We start from the raw sequence: 26,956 nt of genomic DNA, 5'->3' as shown, positions 1-26,956 counted from the left end.
CTGTGAAGTGTGTGCTTTATTAGCATGACATACAGGTGCTTGTGACGGTACAGTATGCCTGTTGTATTTAGAGGTTTTTTTTAATCACTTTTCATATCACACACAAACACAGCTCTGTGTGTGTGTGTGTGTGTGTGTGTGTGTGTGTGTGTGTGTGTGTGTGTGTGTGTGTGTGTGTGTGTGTGTGTGTGTATGTGTGTGTGTGTGTGTGTGTGTGTGTGTGTGTTTCATTTACTTAATTCTTTACTTAAGTAAAAGTACCAATACTGCAATGTAGAAATACTCTAGTCCAGAATTCAAAATTTGCTTGAGTAAAAGTACAAAAGTATTGGCATCAAAATGTACTAAAAGTACCAAAAGTAAAAGTACTAAAATGTTTGAAAATAGCTGATCTACAAGCTCACAACACGTCGCAATGCGACGCGTTGTGAGCTTGTAGATCGGGTATTTTCAAATAGCCTATGTATAAAATAGGGCTTAAGTTGTATGTAATGTATGTTTCATAATATATATAATAATTTATATCTGAAAAGTAACTAGTATTAGTTTTCAAATAATTGTAGTGGAGTAAAAGTACAATATGTGCCTCATGAGGTGTAGTGGAGTAGAAGTAAAGGTATTGGAAATTGGGAAATACTCAAGTAAAGTACAAAAAACTCAAAATTGTACTTATGTACAGTACTAAAGGTAGGGTAAGTGATATTTTTGGGTCTTTTTTTGTGTTTAAAGGGTTAAAGTACTATATTCTGATAGTAATCATTGCTACAGAGCGTTTGTTCAGTCACAGGGGTCTCTCCAGCTCTTTAGTAAACAGAATATAGTACATTTTCAGGTAGGCCTAGGTGACAAAATTTAAGCCAATCAGGAGAGAGCACTGAAAATGCATTTTCTGTTTAATAAAGAGCTGGAGAGACATGGGAGACTCCTTTTACTGAATAAAACACTCTATAGCAATGAGTACTATCAGAATATAGAGCTATTTAACACTTATTTTAACCAAAGTAAATCACTTACCCTACCTTTAAGTAAATGTACTTAGTTACTTTTCACCACTGGTGTGCGCGTGCGTGCGTGTGCCCTGTGTCACCTGTCTCCTCTCCAGTCCATTCTCTGTCCGTCCATCTCTAGGTTGGTCAAACCAGTCCGTCTCTTCTTGCCTCAGGTGATACGCTTTTTAAGGTTTGAAAACAAGCATCACTTCAAAATGACAATCTGCCCTTTGATATAATATGAAAACACAGATGGTCTATTCACTGATGCTGGGGCATGCATGCTGGAAAGTGAGAGGTCAGGATTAATTATAGATTAATTATAGAATAGAGGGACATATTATAGAAAAGGCAGAGGCCAGAAAAACACTTTAATAAAGGTCGATTGAGGTTAATTTGTCTTTTAGATGAATATCTGTTGAATGGGGAAATGGATAGGATGTTAGGCAGAGAGAGAAAAAAGGCATCGAAATAAATTTCAAATAACAAGCTGGAGAGGGTGAACAAAATGATGGGTATTTGGATCAAAAAGCTTGAGTTATGAATAATGAATAATAAATGTTGGCTACAGAGACACCTAAACCAGTGGTTTTCAAACTTTTTTGTACACAACACCAATGCCTACAGTACAGTAAGTCAAAATGTCAAGGCACACCTGTATTTATAGTGAAAATTGCCGGTAAAAATATCTGCTATTTTTGCTATTTAAAAAAGTGTCTGGGAATCCCAAAATAATACAAATCCAAAAAAGAAATGAATTTCCGCTATTGCCCAAAATAGGGACGACAAGTTGAAAGTGGTTAAAATTTATATAGTATAGTATATTTTACTAATATAGTAAATATGAAAAATTGCCATAATGTGTGGCTGTCTCAAAATCCCAAGGCACACCTGGACTTGGCTCATGGCAGACCAGTGTGCCTCAGAACACTGTTTGGGAACCACTGCCCTAAACTCAGGTCAATAGAGCGCCGAAGTCTGCTATCCGCCTGGGTCACAGCGTTATTTTTACATTGTATTTCCCATAGGGGAATCTAAGATCACGTCATATAATATTTTCCAACAAATCACCCGAGCAATTTTACTCATAATATGGATGGAAGCATCAACTGACGGTAAAAAAGTACTAACTTATCCAAAGTGTATATTTTTTCTCCAAACACAAACGTTATCAAATGTCATAAATGACAGTCACATACCTGACAAAACCGCCGTTTATTTTTGGAACACAGTTCTTATATGACCCGATCTGAGATTCCCCTATGGGAAATCCAATACAAAAAATAACTCTATTGTGAATGTACAGTACTGTACAGTATGTGTGTTTCTTCCAAGTAGATGGCTTTAGTTTCAGAAATGAATTTATTTTTTGTTTAATATCTACTATCTACTCTGGAATATTTCTTTCAGTGAATCGTGTTGATTCAGTTAGGTAGCTATTCTTTTCTAATCTATTTCAGAAATCCTGTGAACTATTATGGCACAGGCAAGTGGTCAATGTCTGCTGGATGCCTTAAACTTTCCCCAACATTTAGTCATGATTTTGTGGAAATGTGCATCTGGCTGCAGATGAATTAGATAATTAGCTAAATAAATTGTACTAATACTCTACCATTGGTTGGATCATCTCTGTTCAAAGCCATCATGGAATCACTTAGGCCTGGAATCAAGGTAAATGGGTTTAAATGCATAATACTGACACCTGTCAGCCTGTTTATCAACACCGGGCATGTAACGTTACATTCAAGACAAATCAGAACTGGGATTTTTTTTCTCTCCAAGCAATAAGAATGCATATCATCGGGGTTCACTAAGCAGTTTACGCCCATATTTTGAACGTACCGGCATTTACGAAAATTCCTACGTTAGGTGTCTGATTCATCAATTTGAATGAATTTATTAATTCATTTAGTGAATTTGGACGCAGGCACGCTCTTTCTCACGTCTGCTCGGAGGCATGACTTATGGGACCAAAGCTTGCGTATAAGTCATTATAATGCATCATGCAAAATCAATTACAACAGTGCCAAACCTCAAATAAAATATGTATGTGCCCAACATTTGTCAACACATACGTCAAACGACCTTTGTATGAATATTATAGACATGATGCAAAATTGCAAATTCACCAATTTCTTATTTATTTTCAGTTGACGCATTTAGAGTTGAATTATTAGGCGCGTTTGCCGTTTTTGCAAGTGTTGCCACAGTTTCGCCTATTGGACTTTCATGCCAACTCCATATGTCACGCTATTCATTTATAATATTGCCCATCACATGAACATAGTCTTACCTTGATGAGGATACAGTATGAATGAAAGCTGTGTCCATTACTCCATTTACAATTCCAATTTAGGAGTCGGACATTGGAGGGTTCGTCCAAAGACAGATTCCCCTCAGTAATCAATAAAGCTCTGATAAAAATGATCAGATATAGGTAGATTCCAGAATCATCTTTTTACCTCGGCAAAGGTGAGTGAGCAATTGCTCAGTAGAAAGGGCTTAAATAAAATACATTCCAAGTTTTATTAGACTTTGGTCGTGAGGTTTAACTTTGTAAACTAACTTCTTATTCTCATTACATGTGAGTGTTGGCTATTATTTTATTAACGTTCACTTGCGCTGATCTACAAGTTGTCATGCAGTGCGTCACGCCGCATTGTAAGCTTGTAGATCTGTCCATTTTGAGGACATTACTTCTGACATAGAACGTTCCTGGTTGCCTTTTATGGTCTTAAATGGGGCGTGGAGCAATGCAAATGATTCTCCATGTGAAGGCGCCTGTGACTGTCAGACAAAAATGAGGAACACAAGCGATGCAAATATCAGAGATTTTCACAGCATTTGGTGAATCGCACATCCGTTTTTGCTTAGAGAAATTAGGCACGTGTTTAGTCACTTTATTTACACATTATTTTCGACCAGCTTAGTGAATCAGACCCATTACTGTCTTCAGAAGACTTTGGAACTTCATGTGTAGAACTGAATTTTTACCACCCATTTTTAACTACACTGTTAATTGGAAACTTCCCAGTTCCAAGTTGTTCTGAAAAATGCTTTATTATAAACACTTATTTATTTATTTTCTTTTAGTTTTGACAGAAATTATATGCAGAATGAGCTCTGGCAATGTGCATACACGATTACACATAACACTTTTCATATGATCGTTTTGTACATGCATGTGCATTAATGAAACAGCAGATGATTTTTGTAAAAGGTGAATAGGGTATTAGTAGTTTTTGAGGACTATATGGTTGAACTTGACACTTGCCGATACTCCTGCACCTTAATCTTCATGTAAATGCACTGATACTCTTCTTGCACTAATGTCTATCTCAAAATCTGTACATAAATGTTTTTTTCTCTTTTTCTGGAAAAAATCGAAACGATGGAGCTGGCACAAAAGCGATTTCCCCCGTTTTACAACTGGAAACCTGTGATATGACAATAAAGATTATTCTGATTCTGATTCTAGTTAAAACCTAGAGGTCTTATAATAAATTAGTATTCATACAGAAGGTATTAATGCAACTGTTGCAACATACAAGCCACATACATATGACAATATATCCATGCAAACACTCACACAAGGGCATGCAAGTAAAGATTTTAGATTTATTCCACTTATAGTAATAATATTGCATCGAAATAACATGCATTTTGAAACAAGCTACGGACATGCAAAACATGCAAGGTCCCTGTGATATCATGTCTTACCTCCACGATATTCTGTTTGGAATCACAACACATTTTAATATGAAACTACATTTGTACATTTTAACAGTAATGATGTATACAATAGTGTATAGCCTCCACAGCAGAGATAAACTCTCCAATAATACAAATATATAATATGATACTGTATACATTTGAACTTAATACATTATTATGATAAGTAAAACATAGTTTAGATCAAAAGCCACTGTTAAGTTAAAAATGTTTTTTTGTAGTGGGGAGGCACTTTTTTGTGTGAAAAATAATAAAAAAAAGAAAAAATGTAAATGTCCTTGCAAAGGTCTAACCATAGTTTTGAATAGGGATTATTCTGCTCTTGTTGCTCAAGCATTGTACGCTTAACAAGCAGGGTTTAAGGGACTATGGAAATATCTCTCTAAGAATGGTCTAAAATAAAATGTAGGCTGCTGCAAGAGAGAGAAATTGCTATTCACAGAGGAATACATCCTACACAACGTAGCTCTAAAACAAAGACATTGTACTATCAACAGAAACACAGCATGCATGTATTCAAACAAACACACAAAGAAAATACCAAACTCAAAGCATGACAGCAAGGTAGACAAAGACATGCATGCAAACAATTCAACAATGATAATGAATGTGTTGATTGAGAAAATATTGATCATTGAGATAAAGAGAAAGAAAAGACTCATGCAGATACACAGTTCTTATAAATTCACAAACACTAGAAGCAAGTGCATAGAAATAAAGCCACATCCCAACAGTCTAAAAGATATAACATTCAGTAGCAGAAGTTCAACTGTATAACATCCAGCTTGCTTTTTACCTTCACTATCATCCATGGTGCCCTGGAGGTCATCCATCAGAGCATAGCCCCTACCCCTGGTCGGTTCCTCCCTGAGATGCTGCTGCTGTGAGTCCTGCAGAGACAGGCATGAGCCAAACTGGTCCCTTGAATCTGCCGAGATGGGCGGTAAAGGACCCGCCGATGCCCGTGCCATGCCCATAGGCTGCCCCACGGGACTCAGCGGACTCTCTTCCTCTGAGTTCTGTGCCACAATGGGGATTCGGCCACGTCCACCTTGTACGATGGGCAGGCTGGTGGGCTTGGCACGACCTGAGGGGGTTTGGTAGCTCGACCCGTCCCCAGATGCTTCACCGTCCCCCTTGAGCCTCAGGGAAGAGCTAGACGGGTCTCTCTTTAGGGACAAGTCGAGGCCATAGCAGGAAGTCGGCCTGGACGAGGGTCTGGAGCGGCTGCCACTGGGATAGGCAGAGTCCAGGCCCAAGCTCTGGCCCAGGTTTAGGGACCCGGCCAAGTTGGCACCCAAAGTAGAGCCCAGGTATTTTTGCTGCTCTGCAATGTTCTTGCGCAGGCCAAAGGTGATCTCATCCTGCATGAGTCTGCTGGATCTTTGGGATCCACCGGTGGACCCCAGATAGTTATAATCTGTATCCAAACCCCTGCCGTCTGTCATAGAGGAATACTTGGAGATCTTTGGATCCATCAGAGGAGTCTTGTGTTTTTGGTAAAGCATGGATGCTGGGAGGTTCTTCGCCGCCTGCTTCTCTAGAGTGAGGCGACTGATGCTGTACTTCTCCGTCTTGGGGTAGTGTCTCTGGGAGTAGCTGGAGACACCAGAGCTTGGGGTGTAATAGTGATGGGACAGACCGAGCTGCTCCAAGCTGTCCGTTCCACCCGTGCTCCTCCTGAACTCCTGCTTCAGCTGTTGCTTCAGGAGCTTCAGTTCATAGGGTTCCTCCATGGAGTCTTCATCCTCCTTACCATAGGTGTGAAGCCTGGACGTGGACCCCAGGTAGTCGGTCGACCCCAGATCCGCAGCACTTCGGCGCAGCAGCTTCTCCGCCTTGGCCAGCTCCCTCTCAGCGAGGCTATAAGCTGACGACAAGCCTGCGGAGCCCTTGGCCAGTTCTGCGGCGTCCTCTAGGAGCATGTAACTCCGGGGCGTGTGGTGCTCCACGTCCGTGTAATAGGAATCGGAGACAGCCGACATGGGGCTGCTTGCAATGCTTACCGAATCCAAAGCTCGGAGGTCGAGGTGGTTGCCGTATTTGTCGTACTTGACACCGAGGAAGGCAGACGATGTGGGGTCAGGCTGGCGGCTGATGATTTCATATTTGGTTTCCTCTAACTCTGAGAGGAGCGCCGCTTGCCTCGCTGCTTTCTGCTGCAGCAGAAGCATCTGCTGATAGCTCTGCTGCTGGGCAGCAGTGAGGGAGGGGACAGACGAGTAGAGAGACTGGGACTGGTAGGACTGGGGGGTCTGGTAGAGGGACTGCTGGTATTGGCTTTGAGGATACTGGTAGGAGTATTTCCCATAGTCATGCTTGGTCTGAGGTGGGACAAAGTCGTCCAGTTCCGACTGCGGTGCGGTCCGGGGTCGTTCAAGACCGTGACTCACCATCTCCTCGTCTTCACCATCCACGTGGCTCGTCTCCCGAATGTTACTGACCTCGCTGTCTGACATGTAGTCTCTGTCCTCTGCCACGCTCTGCAAATAAGCCCTTTCTCTCTTCTCTCGTTCCATCAGAAGAGCATCTTTTCTGCGGTTGATGCCCATCTCCAGGTATCGAAGCTTGGCGTCAATCTCTTTCTCCTCTTCGTCCAGCTCGGCCTGCTTCTTGCGGAGCTTGGAGGACTCGCGCTCCACCAGGTCCAGCTCGCGGTCGATGTCTTGTAGGATCTTGGCGCGTGCCATGTTCGAGTTGCGGCACATTCTCCGCCGGGCGGAGCCGGTGCTGTACGCAGTCTGCCCGGTGGTGGTCGACTCGTCTTCAGATGGCGGATTGGGGAGCGTCCTCTTCACCTTCTTTTGAGTACCTGTCGGTGTGGTTTTACCCTGGATACAAAAACACAAGAGGGGAGAGAATGGACATGAGGACATTGAAGCTTTTTATCATTCAGGAAAGAAGAATCATGAATCAGTAAGCTGGATATAATGGTTACAATGGTTAAATAAATATTTAAATATCATAATATAAATATAAATATTACTTTACATAGAAACAATCTATTACAGAGAAACACCAAAAATGGAACACTTTCAATTATCCAATAAAATTATCAAGGGAGAAAAATAGAGTAATGTTAAATAAAAATGTTTTACTTTTACTGTCTTTGTGTATAAGTAATGACTAAAACCTAACCAAGAGCAAAAAACATTGTCCATCAATCGTGTTGTGATCTTCCGTGTAAAGTAAACCACGTATTCCCGCCTATAAATGTTACCTGCTGCTCACTAAATTATACCCTCTTAAGGGCAGTCTCTGAGCAGTAATTTATTCACATTAAGCCTCTATGGATTTCTGACAGCTCAATATTTTCCTGCAAGCTCAGCTTTCTGCCTGCTCCTTTTATGCATGTATGAGGTTCTCAGAAGTGAATCAACCAAGCAGAAAAAAAACTCCCCGAGATGAGAGCTACAGGCAAAATAAGAAGTTTAAGTACGGTAAGTATGCATAAGCTTCTTATCTATCTTTCAGATATATATTTTCTTTAATTTCTTTAATTATTATTAAATGTATTAAAGTGGCACTATGTAACTTTTTTATAATGCGTAAATTGTAATTTTGTCCAATCTGTATGGTAGAGAATATAACGTATACAATTGGGGTGGTTGTATTAGGTCTCCCAGCTCTTCTATTGAGACATTTAGACCCTTGTTCAAATGCGGGGTAGAAGAGGAAAGTTACATCAGCAGCATTAATAGAGCCTGTTCCTAATGGTTAGGATGAGCAAATGCAGAGGGCACATTTCACGTTAACTACCCCAACAGCAACTAAAGGGGACTAATTAATAATAATAATAATAATATTAATAATGATAATAAATGCATTCCTATGGTGACTTTTCTTGCTGCGGTTGGGTTTCCTCTAAAGTGACATGACTTGTGCAAGATTAAACCCATGACAGTACAATAGAACTATTCCCAAATAATAGTAAAAGATAAAGATTATGTGTTGATGGTATTATAAGGACTTATACTGTAGGTATGTGAAATGTACTGCTACCAATAAGGTGAACAGGCCAACTTGTATATTGTTGGGTCTGAATCAAATAACCACCATTACATCATTACATGACAGCATTACATGGCTCAAAATGAGAAAGAGCTAACCCGTGGTTTGAAAAACAGGTTAAGTGAAAACTGTTCTAGAAAGATATGCCTCCGGTAGCTCCAGCTATAGCTGAGAAGCTAAACGTCATTGTAAATTAATCAGCTTAAGCGGCAATGCCTTAGAAAGGCCATGCAGTGAATGGATCACATTCATTTAGACAGCAAAACAAAGCCTGAGGCTGCTGTATGAGGCACGAAACAAAACAACACCCTGTGAAATCATTTCATGACGGTGAGGAAAGAGGCAGGGTATGAAATACAGGGGAGGTAGGGGCTCCTCTTGAAAATAAAGTATGTACGTATGTACAAGTACTGTACTTAAGTACCATTTTGTAGTATTCTTTGCGGCGCTAGCCGCTCTATAACTTTAGGTATAGAGCGGATCCTGCTCTATACCTGACTTTGTCCGTGTTCACCGTCAACGTTCTGATTGGTCAGACCCGTCAACGTTCTGATTGGTCAGACCCGTCAACGTTCTGATTGGTCAGACCCGTCAACAAAGTGATTGGTCAAGCTTCACGTGACACATGGCTATAAACACATTATAAATACATATCGATGACAAAATGTATCAAAGGCGCCGCTACCTTCACACAGGGTGTGATTTTTTACTTTACTGGAGCATTTCCAATTTTCAGTACTTTTACTTCTACTCCACTACACCTTATAGGCAAATATTGTACTTTTACTCCACTACCTTTATTTGAAAGCTTTAGTTACTTTGTAGATTTTGATTATTAATACAAAACATGCATTAACCACTTCAGCCCTGTTTAAACTTTGGCTATTTGAAAATAGCTAATCTACAAAGTGATAACGCGTCGTGATGCAACTCGTTGTGAGCTTGTAGATTCGCTATTTTCAAGATTTTCTATAAATGTATCTGTCTATAAATACATTTTGAATTCAGGACTTGTAATGGAGTATTTCTACATTGTGGTGTTGATACTTTTACTTAAGCAAAAAAAATGGAGTACTTTTTTTTTTACACCAATGGAATATGGCTATTACTGATGTATATGACTCATGCATGAGGGCTTCACTAATTCACTTTTATAAAGATACCGGCATGCATGATGCTATTCTTTCCATTGAAATTGGACTTTAACGTAACGCTCATGCATGTGCGTGTTGTTATAGGCTGTTTTGTTTATGTAGCCAAGTCTCTCAAGGCAGACAACTCTTCCACAATCCATTCCTCAAATTCTACAGAGAGTCTGTTACTCCGCCTCGTGTACAGTATGTCATTTCTGTTCACGAAAATATATTTTAAAATCTCTTTAAAACATCATTTTGAATTTCCATTTCTGCTAAGCAGCAAGCTCGATAGACTTTTACTAATTTGATTTACAGTAGGACTTATTTATGTGACTGCAAAGGCAAAGCAGTAGTGGGGGGGCTTTATTTTCAGCACTTCTGATGGACAGCAACATCTAGTCTTGTGAAACTAGATGATACGTGACCCTCGTATTTGATGTCTTAACCACATTAACCCTGGTACCTCTATTTTGGGAAAACTTTCACTGTATATATATTTTTTTTCTTTTTTCAAAATGTCCCCAAAAATGTGTAGATTGTCAATCTTCGCTGGTAATTATACGGAGAAATGATTGTGCTCATCTATGTGATGGGATTCCTTATAGGTAGCTTGGTGTGCTCTATTGTTGATTTAACGCTCAAACATTTGTCTGTTTATAGGCTGATTTTCTTTTTGACCAATCTGTGTCTTATTTGAGCTGCTAAATTAAACAGGACAAATCAACTCTGCAGAGTATAACGTGCATTGCTTTAGTTGGCCATATTGTGTATAGTTTCATGCAGAGTGATTTTACTGATTTTACTGACTGGCTTGTTTTGCTTCTCAGTTTTTGTTGATATAGTGGGATTTTAATAATTGTTTGTTTTTGATTGTTGTTTATGTATGGAACCTAGCAAGACTAGCTATCACTTTGTGGATGCTAATGGTGATCCATATAAAGAATAAAGAATACTGTGATGCCCTACTCACAGTGTAGCCATCGCCATATTGAATTCTTTCTTCTCCAGTTGGACTCATGGGCTTGGGGTCAGACAAGGATCTCTGCATAGCCTTCGGTCCCCTGGGGCTCAGGTCAGTGGCTACGCATAGCTTCTGAGGGCTTGTATCACCCAGCGATTTGTCATAGGACACAAACTCGAGGGATTTGCTAGGGGACATACAAGGGGATATAGGGGAGTAAAGGACTTTTGGGGATTTGGGCGGGGCCTGAAGGGTGGCAGGGTCGACTTTGAGATTGGGGGAGTGGCCTATCTCTAGGGGGGTGGGTCTTCTCTTTGGGGAAGTCCTTTCAGAGTCAGACAGTTCCATCCTAGTGTCCATCCTAATGTTTCCATCAGAGTCCGTCTGTATAGAGATCTCTGTGTGGGCTTGAAGAGAGATGTCCGACTGCCCGCTCCTGTCTCCCCTTGCGGTACGAGGCCGGCTTCGACGACCCCTTTGGGCTTCCCACTCGTCTTGATCTTCATCATCGGTCTGCACGCAGCTGTCCACGCTCTTTTTAGTGCTCCTCTTCTTCCTCCCTGCCGTGTAGGCCTTGCTGATGGACTCGTCCTCGTCGTCCGTCTGACAACCGCTGTCTGTGATTTTGCGGGCCAACACTGTGCCGTCGGGCCCCAGGATGATGGCCTCCTGCGGGCCGTGCCCAGGTTCCGGGTACAGCTGCCGGTGCTTTTGCTCCTCCAGCTGCACACGGAGCTGCTCTTGGAGCCTCTGGATCTGCTCCAGTTGCTGCTGCTGCTGTGCGTAGGTCTCTTTCTGCATCATCAGGTGAGCCTGTCTCTCTTCCTCCTGCTGGGACAGGATGTGCTGCTTCATGGCCTGAAGCTCCTCCAGCTCCTTTTGCACGATGAACTGCTCCTGCTCGCGGAAACGCTGGATCTCCTGGCGCTCCCACTCCAACTCCTCGGCCAGGCGCTGCTGCTTGAGCTTCTCCATCTCCAGCCTCTCGCGCTCCACCTGGTATTGGCCATCTCCGGGAACCATGGGTGAGGACAGGGCCTCTAGCGAGGCGGCGATGGCCTCCAGGGATGCGTCCGTGTAGGTATCCAGGGAAAGAGAGCTGGTGGCAGTGGTCATGACATCATTGATCTTGGGGATCTCCAGATTGAGAGGGGCTGCATTGGTGGGGATATTGGAGAGGAAGCTGTGGGATCGAGTAAGTGGCAAGTTCTGCAGGTTGGACAGAGAGGGCATTGTGTCGCTGGTGCGCATCCCTGGCAGGGCGTTGTACGAAGTGCTGAAGATAGAGCCAGGTTGAGTGGTGACGGCATAGGTAGATGGGATCGGTGCTGCAACAGATGAATAGACAACCCCATTGGATGACCTTAAGACGCTGGTTGTGCCAAAGCTGGTGCCAGCAGCACCTGTGACTCTGGCTTGGGAATAAGGTGGAATTGTCATTCCTTTCTTGGAGTAGTCCACAGCTTCACCTGTCAAAAGTTAAAAATAGCATTTGAGTCCAAATAATGCAGATTAACGTAATGTTGGAGAAGTAGACAGCAAGCCATGCTTTATCCAAACGACGAAAAGGGCAAAAAGTAAAAAATGTAAACCAAGAAGGAAAAAAATGGCCAGGCAAGGAGGAGAGTGACAAGCCCAGACAAACAATATTTAACAGCATGCAGGCAAATGCAAAAAAGACCCGAAAAAAAGAAAAAAGAAAATGAGAGAATACATAAAAAATGTCCATGCAAATCAGGATGATAAATACAAATTCAAACAAAAAATGTATTATTAGCCATGAGTTGAGCCATGAGTCGGGGCAATTCAAAGTGACATTTTAGTGAGAGGTCGGCGATGTCACCACACTGACCTGCATCAGACATCTTTGCTGAGGTCAGGTCTACTGCACCGTCTGTCGTGCCATTGAAATTGTAACTGTTCTTGCTCTTATAGAAGAAAAGCCCGGCTTCTGCCAGGTTAGTGTCAGACATTGACGGTTTGATTCCACCAAAGCCTCTCATGCCATAAGCCGGTGAACGGTCATACTGGTAGTGGTCATCTCGATATCCAAAACGGTCTTCGGGCAGAGGTGGGGTGGGCTGCTGAGTGGCACAGCTCCCTACAAACGGGAGATTGTACACAACATCACAACACGCTGCCCTCCTCCCTGCGGTGAGATCCACGGGTTTGCCGTCATCTTCTGAGATCACGGCTGTGACCACTTCTGCAGAAGCAGCGTCCACTGATACCATTGTGTTGAAGGGTTTTGTGGTGCTAAGGTCCACAGCTCCTGCGACTGTAGCTGTACCTGTAGTTAATCCATTTGCCACGCAAGTTGGAGCAGTAGCAGGGGCAATAGTGACAGGAACGGCCTGGAACGTTCCTACACCTGTGCTTGTTCCAACTGACAGGTTGATGGGGATCTCTACACTCGCACTAGTAGAGGATTGAGGGTCGATTGGCCGATAGATAATCTGAGAGACAGGCTCAAATACCTTGTTTTTGGTTAGCTGAAGGGGCACTGATGACGCTTGAGTGGTGTCTGCATGGTGATATCGCTGAATAGTGGCAGCGCAGGTCACAATAGTGATGCTATCTGTAACTATGGACACAGTAGATGATTCAGCACTGAGGTTGACCACAGGCGACTGCACTGCAGTGGTCTGACGAACGCTGACATCACTTGTAATAGACTGACATCTTGCTTCTGGGCTAGCAGACAAATCAACACCTTTCATGTCTGATTCTGGGTTCACCTTCATGGTCCTGAGATCCACCACCTCCCCTGGCTGGAAGCCCTGCCCATTCTGTGCTGGTAGTTGGGTTTTTGGTCTTTCCATTGACACTGGAACACCGTTTGCCCTAGGAGCTGGTACTGGGGGCGGTGTCCGTTCATGTACAACAGAGACCATGGTTCTTTGGAGTTCAGTGGTGACTACTTGAGAGACGAGGTTGGGCATGACTACAGGTGGCTGTGCTGAAGCAGATATAGCCTCAATAATATGACAAGAACTAGATACATGCCTTTCAGGGCCACAAATCTCTTGGCTTTCTATGGATTCGGTCACTCTAGTGTACGCCAGAGGCACCCTGGTCGTTTGCGGAGGGGGCGGCTGTTGATATGATTGAGGCTGAGACTGTGGTTGATAATGACTTTGCGGATGAGACTGTGGCTGATAATGACTTTGTGGATGAGTTTGTCTTGAAGGAGATGCTGGACCAGGACTAGAGGGGGCTTGTGTTGAAAGTCCCTCTATGGGAGAACTGGGCTGAGATGGCAGTGTGATGACCACATAGGTGTCACGAAGATTGCTGGCATACCTCGGTGAAGAGGGGGGCGTTGGTGAGGGATGAAAGGTTTTGCTTTCTGCAGTGGGGCTAAGATTTAGGGCTACCTCAATAGGGCCTGCTGTGGGAAGCATGGTGGGTCTGGGTGGATATGGAACATGGGCCGGAGATGTTGGCTGGGAGCCAGGTTTTGGTGCTATCGGTGGCTTGACACCGTCCCCTGGTCTGGGGCTGTATGCCATCCCAGCAGCAATAGATGGTTTTGGGGGAACTGGAGGGGGAACGTGTGGTTTGTACGTTGGCGCAACTGGCTGTCTTAAAGGTGCACCTTGGTTTGTGATCAACGCCAACGGTTCTGGTCTGATTGGGGTTGGTGAGGCCTGAGGAGGAAGTGGAACTGGAGCTTTCCTAGGGAAAATTGTGGGTTTGGGTGAGGTGGGTGGAAGTGGTGGAGGCGGGACTGGGACATCTGCTTTTTCCTGAGAGTTACCCCTGCGTAGGATGTTTGGTTTAGGGGGCACAGGTGGGGCAGTTGACACTACGCTGGGCACAGTGGGGGTATATTGGGGGACAGTGGGTAAGGGTGACACGCTGGCAATGACAGGGACAGGTGGTCTGTGTGGTGCGCTGGACAAGTCCACAACATCAGGTTGAGATGTCGCAGTAGTGGTGTGAGGCTGCCGATCTACTTCACCAATCACTGCTGTTGGTGCAGTCTTGGTTTGACACACACTCATCTCTTCATCAGACGACAATTCAGCAGAGGAGCACTGTGTCACCTTCAAGTCTGGGATGATGATGAGTCTTCTGGGCACTGTGCCTTCCACTTCTGGATCCTGTTGGGTTGGACTGGTCCCAGGAGTCAGACCCTTTCTCATGAGCTCATCATAGGCAGCCTCAGCATCCAGTAATGGCTTCCCATCCTTGCCTAATGTTACTGTGCTGCTCTCGGAGTGGTTGCTCTCAGCAGGTTGCACCACAATCTCTGGTTTCACAATTTCTTTCTCCGGCTGTGTCTTTTCATATTCCTGCTCCTGGTGCATGAGCTCCTTCCTTTTCTTCAGCATGTCTTCGTAAACTTCATCTGGTGATCGCAGCTGTTTGGGCTGAGCAGGAACAGTGATCTTCTCTGGTTCATCAGTCTTTTTACCGTCAATAAGGGACTCATAGGCGTAGTCCTCAATGAGCATGCCTCCATAAAGGGACTCTTTCCCTGGTTGAACCACTTCTTTCTCCACTGTTGGAGACTTGGCCCTCAACATAATCTCCTCATAGGCCTCGTCAGCAGTTTTGAGAGTTTGCTCCTGTTTGTCAGTATTTTGTTCCTCAGTTGGGGAGTGAAGAGACACCGACATGGGCAGCTGATATGTTTTCTGCACAGCTGCGATCTTTGCAGCGTGGATCTCAAACCCTTCAGGTTCTGACTCGATGCCTGGGGAGAAATCAGAGCAGGATGAACGTCTGATCTCCTCCATCTCAGCCTCTTGCCTGAGTTCTTCTGTGGGTGATGCGTCTTCAATGGGTGAGAGGTTGCTCGGTGGGGTCTTTGGGCGCTCTCGCCTCCGCTGGGCTCGAATCTCCTCTTTGTCTTTTTTGGATTTCTTTCCAGAGCCCTTGTGTTTCTCTTGCTCCCTCAAGAGTTCCTCTTCCTCCCGTAACTCTTCTTCCTCAGAAGAGTCTTCAATAGTCGGTAGAACCTGGCCTGGTTGTCTGTGTTTGGCTTTCCTGTGTTGTTTTCCCTCACTAGAACGGATGTGGCTGGGACTGCTACTGTCGCTGTCTTCATCCAGAGAAGATAGGGACGTGGGAGATGTTCCAGGAGTGAAGCTGGATGCGTGAAGACTAGATGAACCTCTGGACCGGTCATCAGGTGAGTCTGTGAGACATTCCATCTCAATCTCTCCATCTTCTGTAGGTACACGCATAGGGCCGCTGGTTGCATTGAGCTCAATAGTACGGAATTTGCGAACTGCGATACCACTCTCTGACTCACCGTCTTTGGGTTCTGCTTCAACCTCTTTCTGTGTCTCGTCATGTTTATCCAAAGAGGAGCAAATCTGCTTTTCTTCCTCCTCATCAGGGCTTATAGTGCTCTTCTTGACAAGTCGTCTGGATTTCCCTGATGCGCTTCTCTCAACACCTTGTGTTTTCTCCTGCTCTTTTCTCTTCTTCTCCTCCTCTTTGATCTTTCGCCGAATAAGGTTTTCCTCGTCGGAAGGAGAAGCGTCCTCATTTTCACTCATTTCCATGATCTGTTTTCGGATGAAGTCTTCATCGTCTCCTGACATGGGACTTTCTTTCCCAAAGCTTTCACTTGTGTCTTCCAGGGAGTCATCCTTGATATCGGTTGGTACAAGGAGCTTCTTCTTTGGGGTGCTGGTGTTATCTTTCCTCTCAGAAAGCTCTCTGTCGTCTTCTGAGCTGGGGGATTCAGAAGAGAGAGGAAGCACCTCTAGTCTACGCCTCCTCTTCAATGTGTCAGTGAGTGTGTTCTCGTCCTCCTTTGATTGCGTGCTTGCCTGGGCTTCCAGAATAGGAAGCACCGTGCTTTCCAGCTTGGCGAGGTCTGAAGGACTGGTAGGACTGGTCTCCGGCTTGGTCAGGTCTGAAGGGATGTGGGGACTGCTCTCCTTTGCAGCTGTGTCTTTCTCACTAGGCTCCTTAAGTGTCTCCTTCATCACCTGCGCCTGTAGGAATGAAATAAGACACAATTAGATTTCCCCCCTTATTGTAACACCACAGCATTAATGCACCAACATGAAGTGATTTAAGCATATTTGAAATATAGTTTTTAAACTATAAACATACATTGCAAGTTCCTGAGGAGAATTATAGTACTTGCAGATAGAAATGTTTCCAACTTGCTATGTAAAATGTAACTGTGTGAGTAAGTAAATTTAGAGACACAAAAAGGGCTTTATTTTATTTTCACATTAATGTTTAGCTTGCTTAAGCATAATTTTGCCAATTTTTGGACATTTTGAAGAAGACATACGTACCACCTGTTAAAGTTCCACTATGTAACTTTTTTAGTGAATAAAATTATACTTTTAATAATCTGTTTGTTAATACAATATAACAAACATAAATGGGGTTGTTGTATTTTTTTTTATTTTATAAAAATATTATTATTATTATTTCCCTGCTCTTCTATTGAGAAATGTAGGTCCTGTGGTAGGTACTGTCTCAAAGTCAAAAAAACAATATCTCCCCTGACCAAGCAGGTGTGCTCTATTAGCTCAATGGCAAACATTTCAGCACTTGCTTGGGGACCCATGGCAGTTTCAAAATCTCAGGCAGGACATCAAAGTTACAAAGTGCAGCTTTAATGTGAGCATTATATTTGCTAGTGAACTTCAGACTAAAACAAAATCATTATTTTCACTTAGTGTGTGAGTGTACATACTCATTAAGTGCTACTCTTAAAAATATGATTTATTCAAATATTTCATATTGGGGCTTTACATTTTATGTAAATATATATATATATATATATAAACAATAAATAAATACATATAAAATGAGCAGACCAAATTGGAACTGTAGCTGGTAAATTATGTTTGTGGGTTCTCCTGATTGGATCAAATTGGTATACCGAGCTGAAAATGCATTTTCTGTTTATTAAAGAGCTTGAGTGGTAGGGAGACACCTACTGAATAATATTTTGATATAGCTTTATAAATCTTCACACATGTAAATAAAAAAGGATTATAGTATAGCAAATACAGAAAAAACTAAACAAAACAAAATCATAAGTGCATTATTTGCACAGAATGTTCATCAGTTTTCATGGAAGTAGTTCGAAGTCAAGTCCTGACATGAGTCTGCATTATGAATGAATCCTCTAGTGTGACACTAGAGGATTCTAGACTACTTCTTGTGCTACATTCTACAGTCACCTCTGCAACCGTGTCCAAAACACTGGGCTTTTCCAATGGCTCAGCTGCTGCAGTCTGTTTCTCCTCAATGTCACACTTGTCTTCCATTGGGGCTTTGTGTTTGTCCTGCTCACTAGCTACAGGGACTGGGATGACAGGTTCTGCTACAGGAGTTGGAGATTTAGACAGGCTTTGGTTTTCTAAAGCAGTCTCACATATTCTACTCTCCTTGGATGCCGTGCTATTTCCAGCATCGGTCCCTGCACTGCTCTCTTTGTCACAGAGTGTGTGTTCCTCTGATACTGAAATATGCTCCTGTTTGCCAGCAGGTGGTGACTCAACTTCTCTCTCTGCTTTGACTGACGGCACGATTTCTGACACGGCCTCAGATGTGGCGTTCTGTTCTGCTTCCGTGACTATAGGTGACACCTTTACCTCAACATCGTTCTCTGGCTGTTTCACATCACTACCCATCAGAGCCGTCTCCTCTCTCTCCGTTACTAGTTTATTTTCAGCAGAGATGTTTGACTTTAGAGCTTCGGTGCCTGTCTCTCTCTCTGCGCTGTTCTCTTGTTCACAGACACTCTCAGAAGTAATTTTGTCCTGCACTGGTGTAGGTTCTTTCTCAACTGATTTCCCACCTGCTACACATGCAATAGGTTCTATTTCTTTACGGTCAACTTTTTCCTCTAGAGTGGAGACAGACTGCTCTTTCTCAGCATCCACTGGCAGAGGTCCCTTGACATCTTCTACATGTTTGGGTGGTTGTGGGGCCTCTGTTGGTTCGGGTCTAACTCCACCGACAGGGGCAGCAGTAGGGGCATGGTCCAGCTCTGTGGAAACAGATTTCTCTACTGGTTCTGAATCTACCTTAGTGTCTGCTGTAGTTTGTTTCACCACTTCTGCTGTCACGCTGCCTGCTGTAGGTTGCTGGGTGGCGCCTTCACTATCCACAGAATGAGTTGCATCTACTGTAGTTGTGTTAGGCTCAGCTTTCTTAGGTTCTATAACGTCAGGGGGAATTGGTTCCTCGGCCCTAGATGGCTCACAAGGCTTTGTTACCGTCTCCTCCTGTACAACAGTGTCTGTAATTTCAGGCTCAGAGGGTGGAGGAGGTGCTACCGTCTCCTCCTTTACAACAGTGTCTGTAATTGTGGCCTCAGAGCCTTGAGGAGGTACTACCGTCTCCTCCTTGACAACAGTGTTTGTAATTTCGGGCTCAGAGCCTTGAGGAGGTGCTACCGTCTCCTCCTTTACAACAGTGTCTGTAATTTCAGCCTCAGAGGGTGGAGGAGGTGCTACCGTCTCCTCCTTTACAACAGTCTCTGTAATTTCAGGCTCAGAGGGTGGAGGAGGTGCTACCGTCTCGTCCTTTACAACAGTGTCTGTAATTTCGGGCTCAGAGCCTTGAGGAGGTGCTACCGTCTCCTCCTTTACAACAGCGTCTGTAATTTCAGGCACAGAGCCTTGAGGAGGTGCTACCGTCTCCTCCTTTCCAACAGTACCTGGTATTTCGGGCTCAGAGCCTTGAGGAGGTGCTACCTGCTCCTCCTTTACAACACTACCTGGTATTTCGGGCTCAGAGCCTTGAGGAGGTGCTACCTGCTCCTCCTTTACAACAGCCTCTGGAATTTGGGGTTCAGGGGCTGGAGGAGGGACAGGCTCAAATGGTTCTAATGTTGCTTCTAGAACTTTATCTGAAGTGGACTCTACCACTTCCCTTGCTGTAGGAGGAGCACTAACTTTAACGTCATTACTAACGTCACTATTGGAAGCCTCTAGGTTTGGCTCTGCTGCTGCCTCCACGGGGGCCTGTGTCTCTTCTAAGCCTTCATCAGCCAATGGTTTTAAACTCTCAACAGCATTGGCGGTTTCAATGTGTGACTCTGTCTCAGAATTACCCTGTTCCTTTTCCCCTGACTGCTCATCTACTACTTTCTCAGAGCTACATTCCTGTGGCTCAAATGCTGCAGGGTCAGCTACCCTCTCTGGAGAAGGTAACTGAGCTTCTAGTTTAGGTTCCAGTACTGTTTCCTGCAGTGGTTCTATTGCTTCTGGTTGTTGTGGTTCTATTGACTGTAGAGTGCCCTGGCAGGGGCTCTCAGTCGGAGGAGTACTATCAGCAGCAGGAAGGGCATCGATCTCGGGTGGGATTGGTGCAGATGTAGGGGTGATTTCAGGTACTACCTTGGTCTCGGGAGGTAGAGGAGGAGTTGGTTCTGCAGCATCTACCACAGGTTTGCTACCTACAACGGCAGGGTCAGGAGTGGGGGTGGAGGAAGGGGCAGGAGCAGGAGCAGGAGCGGGAGCGGGAGCAGTAGCAGTAGCAGTAGCAGGAGCAGGAGCAGGAGCAGGAGCAGGAGCAGGAGCAGGAGCAGGAGCAGAGGGCTGCTTCTTGGGGGAAGCCATGGCAGGAGGTGGACCAGCATCCCCCAGCTGGCCCGACATGGCTCTTTGGGTCTGGCAGTTGAGACACAACCATTCTTTCTGTAAGACAAAAAAAAACAAAAACATACACATTATTGTTTAATTCATATCAATCTTCACCCATAAAGTGTTAATCCTGGATATCTATTAGATAGATTGGCTTCAGCATGTGAAGTACATTTGAAACACAAATGCTGGTGTTCCATTCCCGTTGCTAGTAACAGTAGCATAACTCAGTAGCATAATTATTTTTCTCACTACCACTAGATTATGCTCAGAATAAAATGCTCGCACTTCAAGATCATACTGGTTTGTTTGTGTGTGTCACTGCCATGCCTTATTTCCTGTGTATGCATACATCATTTCCTGTGCAAGCACTAATCTATCTAGTCATATCTGACTGGCAGGAATGTACTGTAGGGGCAAACAGCCTCAAATAAATATAGTATTAAGATAAGTGGTCACACATGTGAGCTTACATGTATAAAGATATACATATAAGAGCTTTTCTAATGTGACATTTCATATTTTTGGAAAAGTATGGAGAACTGACAGGTGGTATAAGCTTGATAATGCACTACAAGCAAGTCAATCATGCAAACATAACCCCACTTCAAGCCCTTTTAGTACGTTTGGGTGTAACTGGGTTGTTATTAACACTTCACTGAAATAAATAATAACTTATACTGTAAGTTCAATCCATGGTGGATATTTGTCAGATGAGACACAGCGTGGCTCTCAAGGAATTTAGCCATCTAGAACACTGGTTCTCAATTTTTCAGGCCGTGACCCCCCCCCCCAATATAATAATATTTGAACTGGGGACCCCCCCACCCTGACAAGCACTTGGGAAAGTGCCCTAACCCTGAGGCATTACATTTAATTTGACTCGGTTCCACAGACAAATATTGTGAAATTAGCAGATCTACAAGCTGTAAGGGTGAATGACCCTGTGTAACTTATTCTATTTCTAGGCTAGCTTTTTGCATTTATGTAACTTAAGAGATAGGCCCATCAATAATGCATGGTAATGGGACAGGGGTTTACCAAGCCATGTCAGAAAGCCTTGTAGGCGGCCTGTGCAGACATTCCATGGCCAAGCTTTAGCTAACAGAGGCCATGTATGTGCATGAGCCTGTCAGTTTACACAGCGTGGAGATATATGTTTATGGGAGCATGTTTTTCACACAGCAGTCAAATATATACCCCTCGTGATTTTCACACTAAAAGGCCGCATCGTAAACCACCTAAAAACTCTCATCAGTCCTAATTCTAGCACTCAGAAATCCACCGGAACAGACGTCACCTCAAAGGGCAAGGCATTGGACAGAGCTGCTTCGGTTAGGACGCTTTTCTTATTTAGGACCAATTAACCGCAATTATTATTAGGGCCAGAGCACTGGACCAGTCGGATCCATCAGATCTCAGTGTATGTAAAAAAGGTGCTTTGCAACTCGACTGCGCATGGTCAAATCTGCCCTACAGAGTTGCAGCCTGAACACATTTTGAATACAATACAATATTAAAGTATTCACTTAAACCCCAACATCCGTATTCTGGGGGAAACCTTCGCAGAAAACAGCAGATCTACGAGCTTACAACGCGTCGATATTTAATATAGATCAAAAACAGACAAGACACTAGTATAGGGCCCTGAGGGACTCCACTCAACAACGTACAGTATGGGGTTACAGTGATAGTGCTGGTAGTCTCTCGAGACAGACTGCTGGCTCACACACTTTTCAAATGCTTCCACCATGCAGTCTGTACAATGGAAGCGCTGGAAAGGTTCATGGCTGTACAGCGGATGTCCCCCCCGACCCCCCCAACTTCCGTTTCGTCACGTACATTTTTCCTACTGTGAAGCATATCTAGGTTGCATATCTACGCAGAGCATATCTAGGTTACCCAGAAATGGGTACATTTATACATGTATTTTTAAATATAATGTTCGTGAATGGAAATGACGAACGATGACAACTTCCTGTGCACCGCTTTCACCGTGGCTACTGCGTGTCCAGATGTGGACAAAGGTCTAAGCTGCTTGCATCTTAGACATTTGTCTAAGACCTTTATTGTAGGCAAATAATGGTCTAAAATAAAGGTTTAAAATAATTTAAAAACCTATAAAATTGGATCTTTTTTAACAGTGAAAACAGCAGATCTGCAAGCTCACAATGTGTTGATGTGCGGCGCGAGCTTGAGAATCTGCTATTTTTGGTATTTGTTGTACTAAGAAGTATATACTGTAGGTGGTTAAACCTGCAAGAAAACACGGATGCTTCAACACTAGGACCATTAAAGGAATGTCTTCAATGTGTTGCTTATACTGGAAAGTGCCATAATCATTTCAGCACCATTTCCTCACCACAGTCACCTGGGAGCCAGTCTGTCCTAAAAGTGCAGAAAATAACTGCTCTTTCAGATAAACGGTACCGTAGCGAGACAGCGAGGCAAGCTGGCACAGCTGTTCTCATCTGCGCTCATTCTGTCCTGTCATGGTTATCTTATGACTGTTGCACAATCTCAGGTGTTCAATTAAATACGCAGGGGCGCTAGAGGAGGAAGACAACGAGGCCCTGTTGAGGACTGTGATTCAATTGTTGAGGACATTAACAGTGTCATATCCAATGTTATTGCACAGCACAACAGGGAAATACATAAGCAATGATTCAAGCTTTCAACAACAGGGGATTTTGAAAAGTACCACGTATAAAATGAAAGAAATTGTAAACAGCTGAGAACAAATTGCATATAGCAATACTAAAATAAACGCAAGCTTATATCTGTTCGAGTTTCAAGCGTAGAGACTCTCTCTCTCACTCTCATACACACGCACACGCAAACACACACTCACACCTCAAAGGAGTTACAGTAATAGTCAGCATGTTTCCATGTAGCCTTCATACTGATGTAAACACCAAATTTTCCACCCCACTGTCTGTAATCTCCAGTGTGGTGCCACTCCTCTGTGACGCTCTCTCTCCCTCTCTCTCTCTCTCTCTCTCTCTCCCCTTTGCCCAGCTTAACAGCAGGGTTTATGCTAAATTCAGCCTACAGAGGAGATCTGAGGCCTGTTAAGCCACCAGGCACAGATAGGCTCCTCTCCAAGTAGACAGTGGCAGAGAGAGAGAGAGAGAGAGAGAGAGAGAGAGAGAGAGAGAGAGAGAGAGAGAGAGAGAGAGAGAACAGGGGCGGGGAGGCAGAGAAAGTGGAGAGAAAGGGGGTGGAGGGAAATAAACTAAAAAGAAGAGACATGCATGGCTGGTCATAAGGATGGCACAATTAAGCCTCAGGGCACAGTCACATGTCATGCACAAATTAAATTCACTTTTAAATTCACTTATTTAATTCAATTATCTAAGAACCCCCCAAAATAAATAGGGGGCCCGACCCCCAGTTTGGGAACCACTGCATTACATCACACATGACTGAGACCAAAAACATCAGTGAACCTCCTCAGTGAACCTCAGGAGGAGGTTATTATAACACAATTCCCCCTTGCACCTTAGTATAAATCCACATAATCCACACAGGCAGCACATGGTATATATACAAGTGTGCGTGCATGTGTATTTGCTATAGTCTACCTGCGCGCGCGCACGTGTGTGTGTGAGCCACCTTTACAGCCCCACCCCCACCCCCCCTCCACCGTGGGAGTTTCTCCAGCATGACCGCTCAATCTATTACACCAGAGAGATCCGGCTGAGAGAGCCGGAGACAGAAGAGAGATGCCTGCTGATAAGGACTGATGAGATTCCAGCCAGGCAAACAGCCAGCCAGCCTGCCAGCCAGCCTGCCATAGTCTCTCAGTCAGTTTGTCAGTCAATCTATCACCCAGCCATCTAGTTAGTTGGCAAGCAGCGTTGCCAGATTATGTGAGAGAAACAAGCAATCAGGTCTAGGAAAACCAGCCCAAAAGAAGCGCCTATGGGCCACATAACACATCAGCTATTTGAAGATAGCAGATCTACAAGCTCACAACGCGTCCCGATGCGACATGTTGTGAGCTTGTAGATCGGCTATTTTCAAATAAAATCTTGCGGGGAAATTATAATAAGCAGATCTGGCAACCCTGCTGGCAAGTCATAACACTAGCCTTTCAGCCTTTCCAACTCACAGCCAGTTTCAGGGCCTGTCGTCATCGCTGGTGTTTATCGGCACGCATCACAGCTCGGCATACGCAGTACGGAAGATTTAAGGAAAATAGCCGCGGCGCAATGCGCTGTGAGCTTGAACATCTGCTATTTTCGGCGTGCGACACGGTGTGCAAACCAAGATAGATGGTGTCACTCGTGGACAATAACCTGTTTTCAGGGGGAAATCCACCCACCCTCTTGTTCTCGGTTGCACATTATTTATTTCATTTACTTTACATCCGTTTCGAGTGCTGAGACATATTTCTGAACATTTCAATGAAATTATTTAAAAGATGTACATTTTTTATAATAACCACACTAACAAACAGGCAGGCACACACACACACACACACACACACACACACACACACACACACACACACACACACACACACACACACACACACACACACACACACACTTCGGATCAGTGGATGTGCAGTGACAAAGACAATATTCTGATTGCTGTGAAGAGCAGAATCCCCCTCCAGCCTATTCAGAATGAAATGCAGCTAGAATGTTCATTTCAGTTTCAAAAGTGTTTCTAGTACTAACGGGTCGTTCACTGCTCACTCACAACACAAACGCAATTAAGCCATCAAGTGGACGAGGGTCATCCAAAGAGCCTTGTTAAGAGTGTCAGCAGAAACACAGCAGCACACGCGCGCTCACACACACACACACAGACACACACACACACACACACACACACACACACACACACACACACACACACACAGGGCCGCTTCTCCCTACACGCACACTACGCAGGTTGCGTGGGGCCCCGCCTACCCGCCGATCAAAGAGGCCCCCTCTCCGCCCCTCCCTTCAGCAGAAAATAACGTGCATTACTGCGTTCACATCCGTGCAGGCTGCCCAGCACACTAAAACCGAAATAAAGTAACAAAAAAAGTAACTTTATCCGCGGGAAACCCGAAAAAAATCGCACACGCACGCGCGCGGGCGAGGGACACATGCATGTGCGCTGCGCGCGCGTGCATGTGTCCCGTATCATGCGTAGAGCCCCCGTGGAGTCTAAAGCGGCACTGCGCACACACACACACACACACACACACACACACACACACACACACACACACACGTGGAAGAAGTACTCACATTATTTACCTAAGTAAAAGTATTAATACCACAACCTAGAGATACTCTACACAGAGTTCCAAGTAAAAGCATTGAAAATGTACTTGAGTAAAAGGACAAAAGTATAGGCATCAACATACTTAAAGTACCGAAAGTAAAAGTGCTCATTAAGCGGAATGTCCCATTTCACAAGTTTTCAAATGTATAAATGTATAAAAATCCTTTGAAAATAGCAGATCTACAAGCTCACAACGCGTTGCAAAGCGACACGTTGTGAGCTTGTAGAGTATATGTAGGGCTAAAGTTGTTAATGTATGTAATGTACTAGTTACTTAAGTTTTCAAATAATTGCAGTGGGGTAAAAGTAACATATCTGTCTCTGAGATGTACTGGAGTAGAATAAAAGTATTGAAAAATTGGAAATACTCCATTAAAGTAAAATCACACCCTGTGTGAAGGAAGCGGTGCCTTTGGGGCGGGGCTTAACTCATTTCAGTTCGTCCCTATTGGTGGTCTGAGTCCACTTACCAAATTTTTACTTGGTAGAATGCTGCAAACTGGAATGATGGCTGTTTAAAGCCCAGCCAATGGGCAGACAGAGGGGGCGGGGCTTAAGTAATTACAGTTCGTCCCTATTGGTGGTTTTAGTCCATGTACAAAATTTGTACTCCGTAGCATGCTGTGAACTTGAGTTATGCCTGTTTAAAGGCCAGCCAATGGGAAGACAGAGGGGGCGGGGCTTCAGCAATTCATGCTCGTCCCTATTGGTGGTCTAAGTCCACATACCAAATTTGGACTTGGTGGCATGCTGCAAACTGGAGTTATAGCTGTTTAAAATCCCGTGCTCATCCCGTGCTTGGGGGTCCCTGGACCCCTCTTTGATAACTTCAGCAATTCATGCTCGTCCCTATTGGTGGTCTAAGTCCACATACCATATGTGGACTTGGTGGCATGCTGCAAACTGGAGTTATAGCTGTTTGAAATCCTGTGCTCATCCCGTGCTTCCACGGACGGACGGACATAACATACGCTGGGGGTCCCTGGACTCCTCTTTGATAACTTCAGCAATTCATGCTCGTCCCGATTGGTGGTCTAAGTCCATATGCCATATTTGGACTTGGTGGCATGCTGCAAACTTGAGTTATAGCTGTTTGAAATCCCGTGCTCATCCCGTGCTTCCACGGACGGACAAACATAACATACGCTGGGGGTCCCTGGACCCCTCTTTGCTAACTTCAGCAATTCATGCTCGTCCCTATTGGTGGTCTAAGTCCACATACCATATTTGGACTTGGTGGCATGCTGCAAACTGGAG

The 26,956-nt window shown here is 44.2% G+C and overlaps 1 protein-coding gene across 1 annotated transcript in view; it reads right to left on the bottom strand.

Annotated features, from left to right (window-relative positions):
* pcloa (piccolo presynaptic cytomatrix protein a) overlaps positions 1-26,956 on the bottom strand; it is a gene marked incomplete at both ends in the record, with an annotated part of 89,917 nt that overhangs the window by 29,113 nt on the left and 33,848 nt on the right. The window contains 6 exons of the mRNA XM_084049571.1: positions 1,088-1,170; positions 2,602-2,649; positions 5,518-7,552; positions 10,839-12,298; positions 12,682-16,786; positions 17,999-20,464. Coding sequence (XP_083905697.1) covers positions 1,088-1,170; positions 2,602-2,649; positions 5,518-7,552; positions 10,839-12,298; positions 12,682-16,786; positions 17,999-20,464 — 10,197 coding nt within the window. The remainder of the gene's footprint in view (positions 1-1,087; positions 1,171-2,601; positions 2,650-5,517; positions 7,553-10,838; positions 12,299-12,681; positions 16,787-17,998; positions 20,465-26,956) is intronic.

The sequence above is a fragment of the Gymnoscopelus microlampas genome (genome assembly GCF_963454915.1).
Source record: "Gymnoscopelus microlampas genome assembly, chromosome: 23".
NCBI lineage: Eukaryota > Metazoa > Chordata > Actinopteri > Myctophiformes > Myctophidae > Gymnoscopelus > Gymnoscopelus microlampas.
The sequence above is the reverse complement of the archived record's forward strand: the minus strand, read 5'-3'. Positions and strand labels throughout refer to the sequence as shown.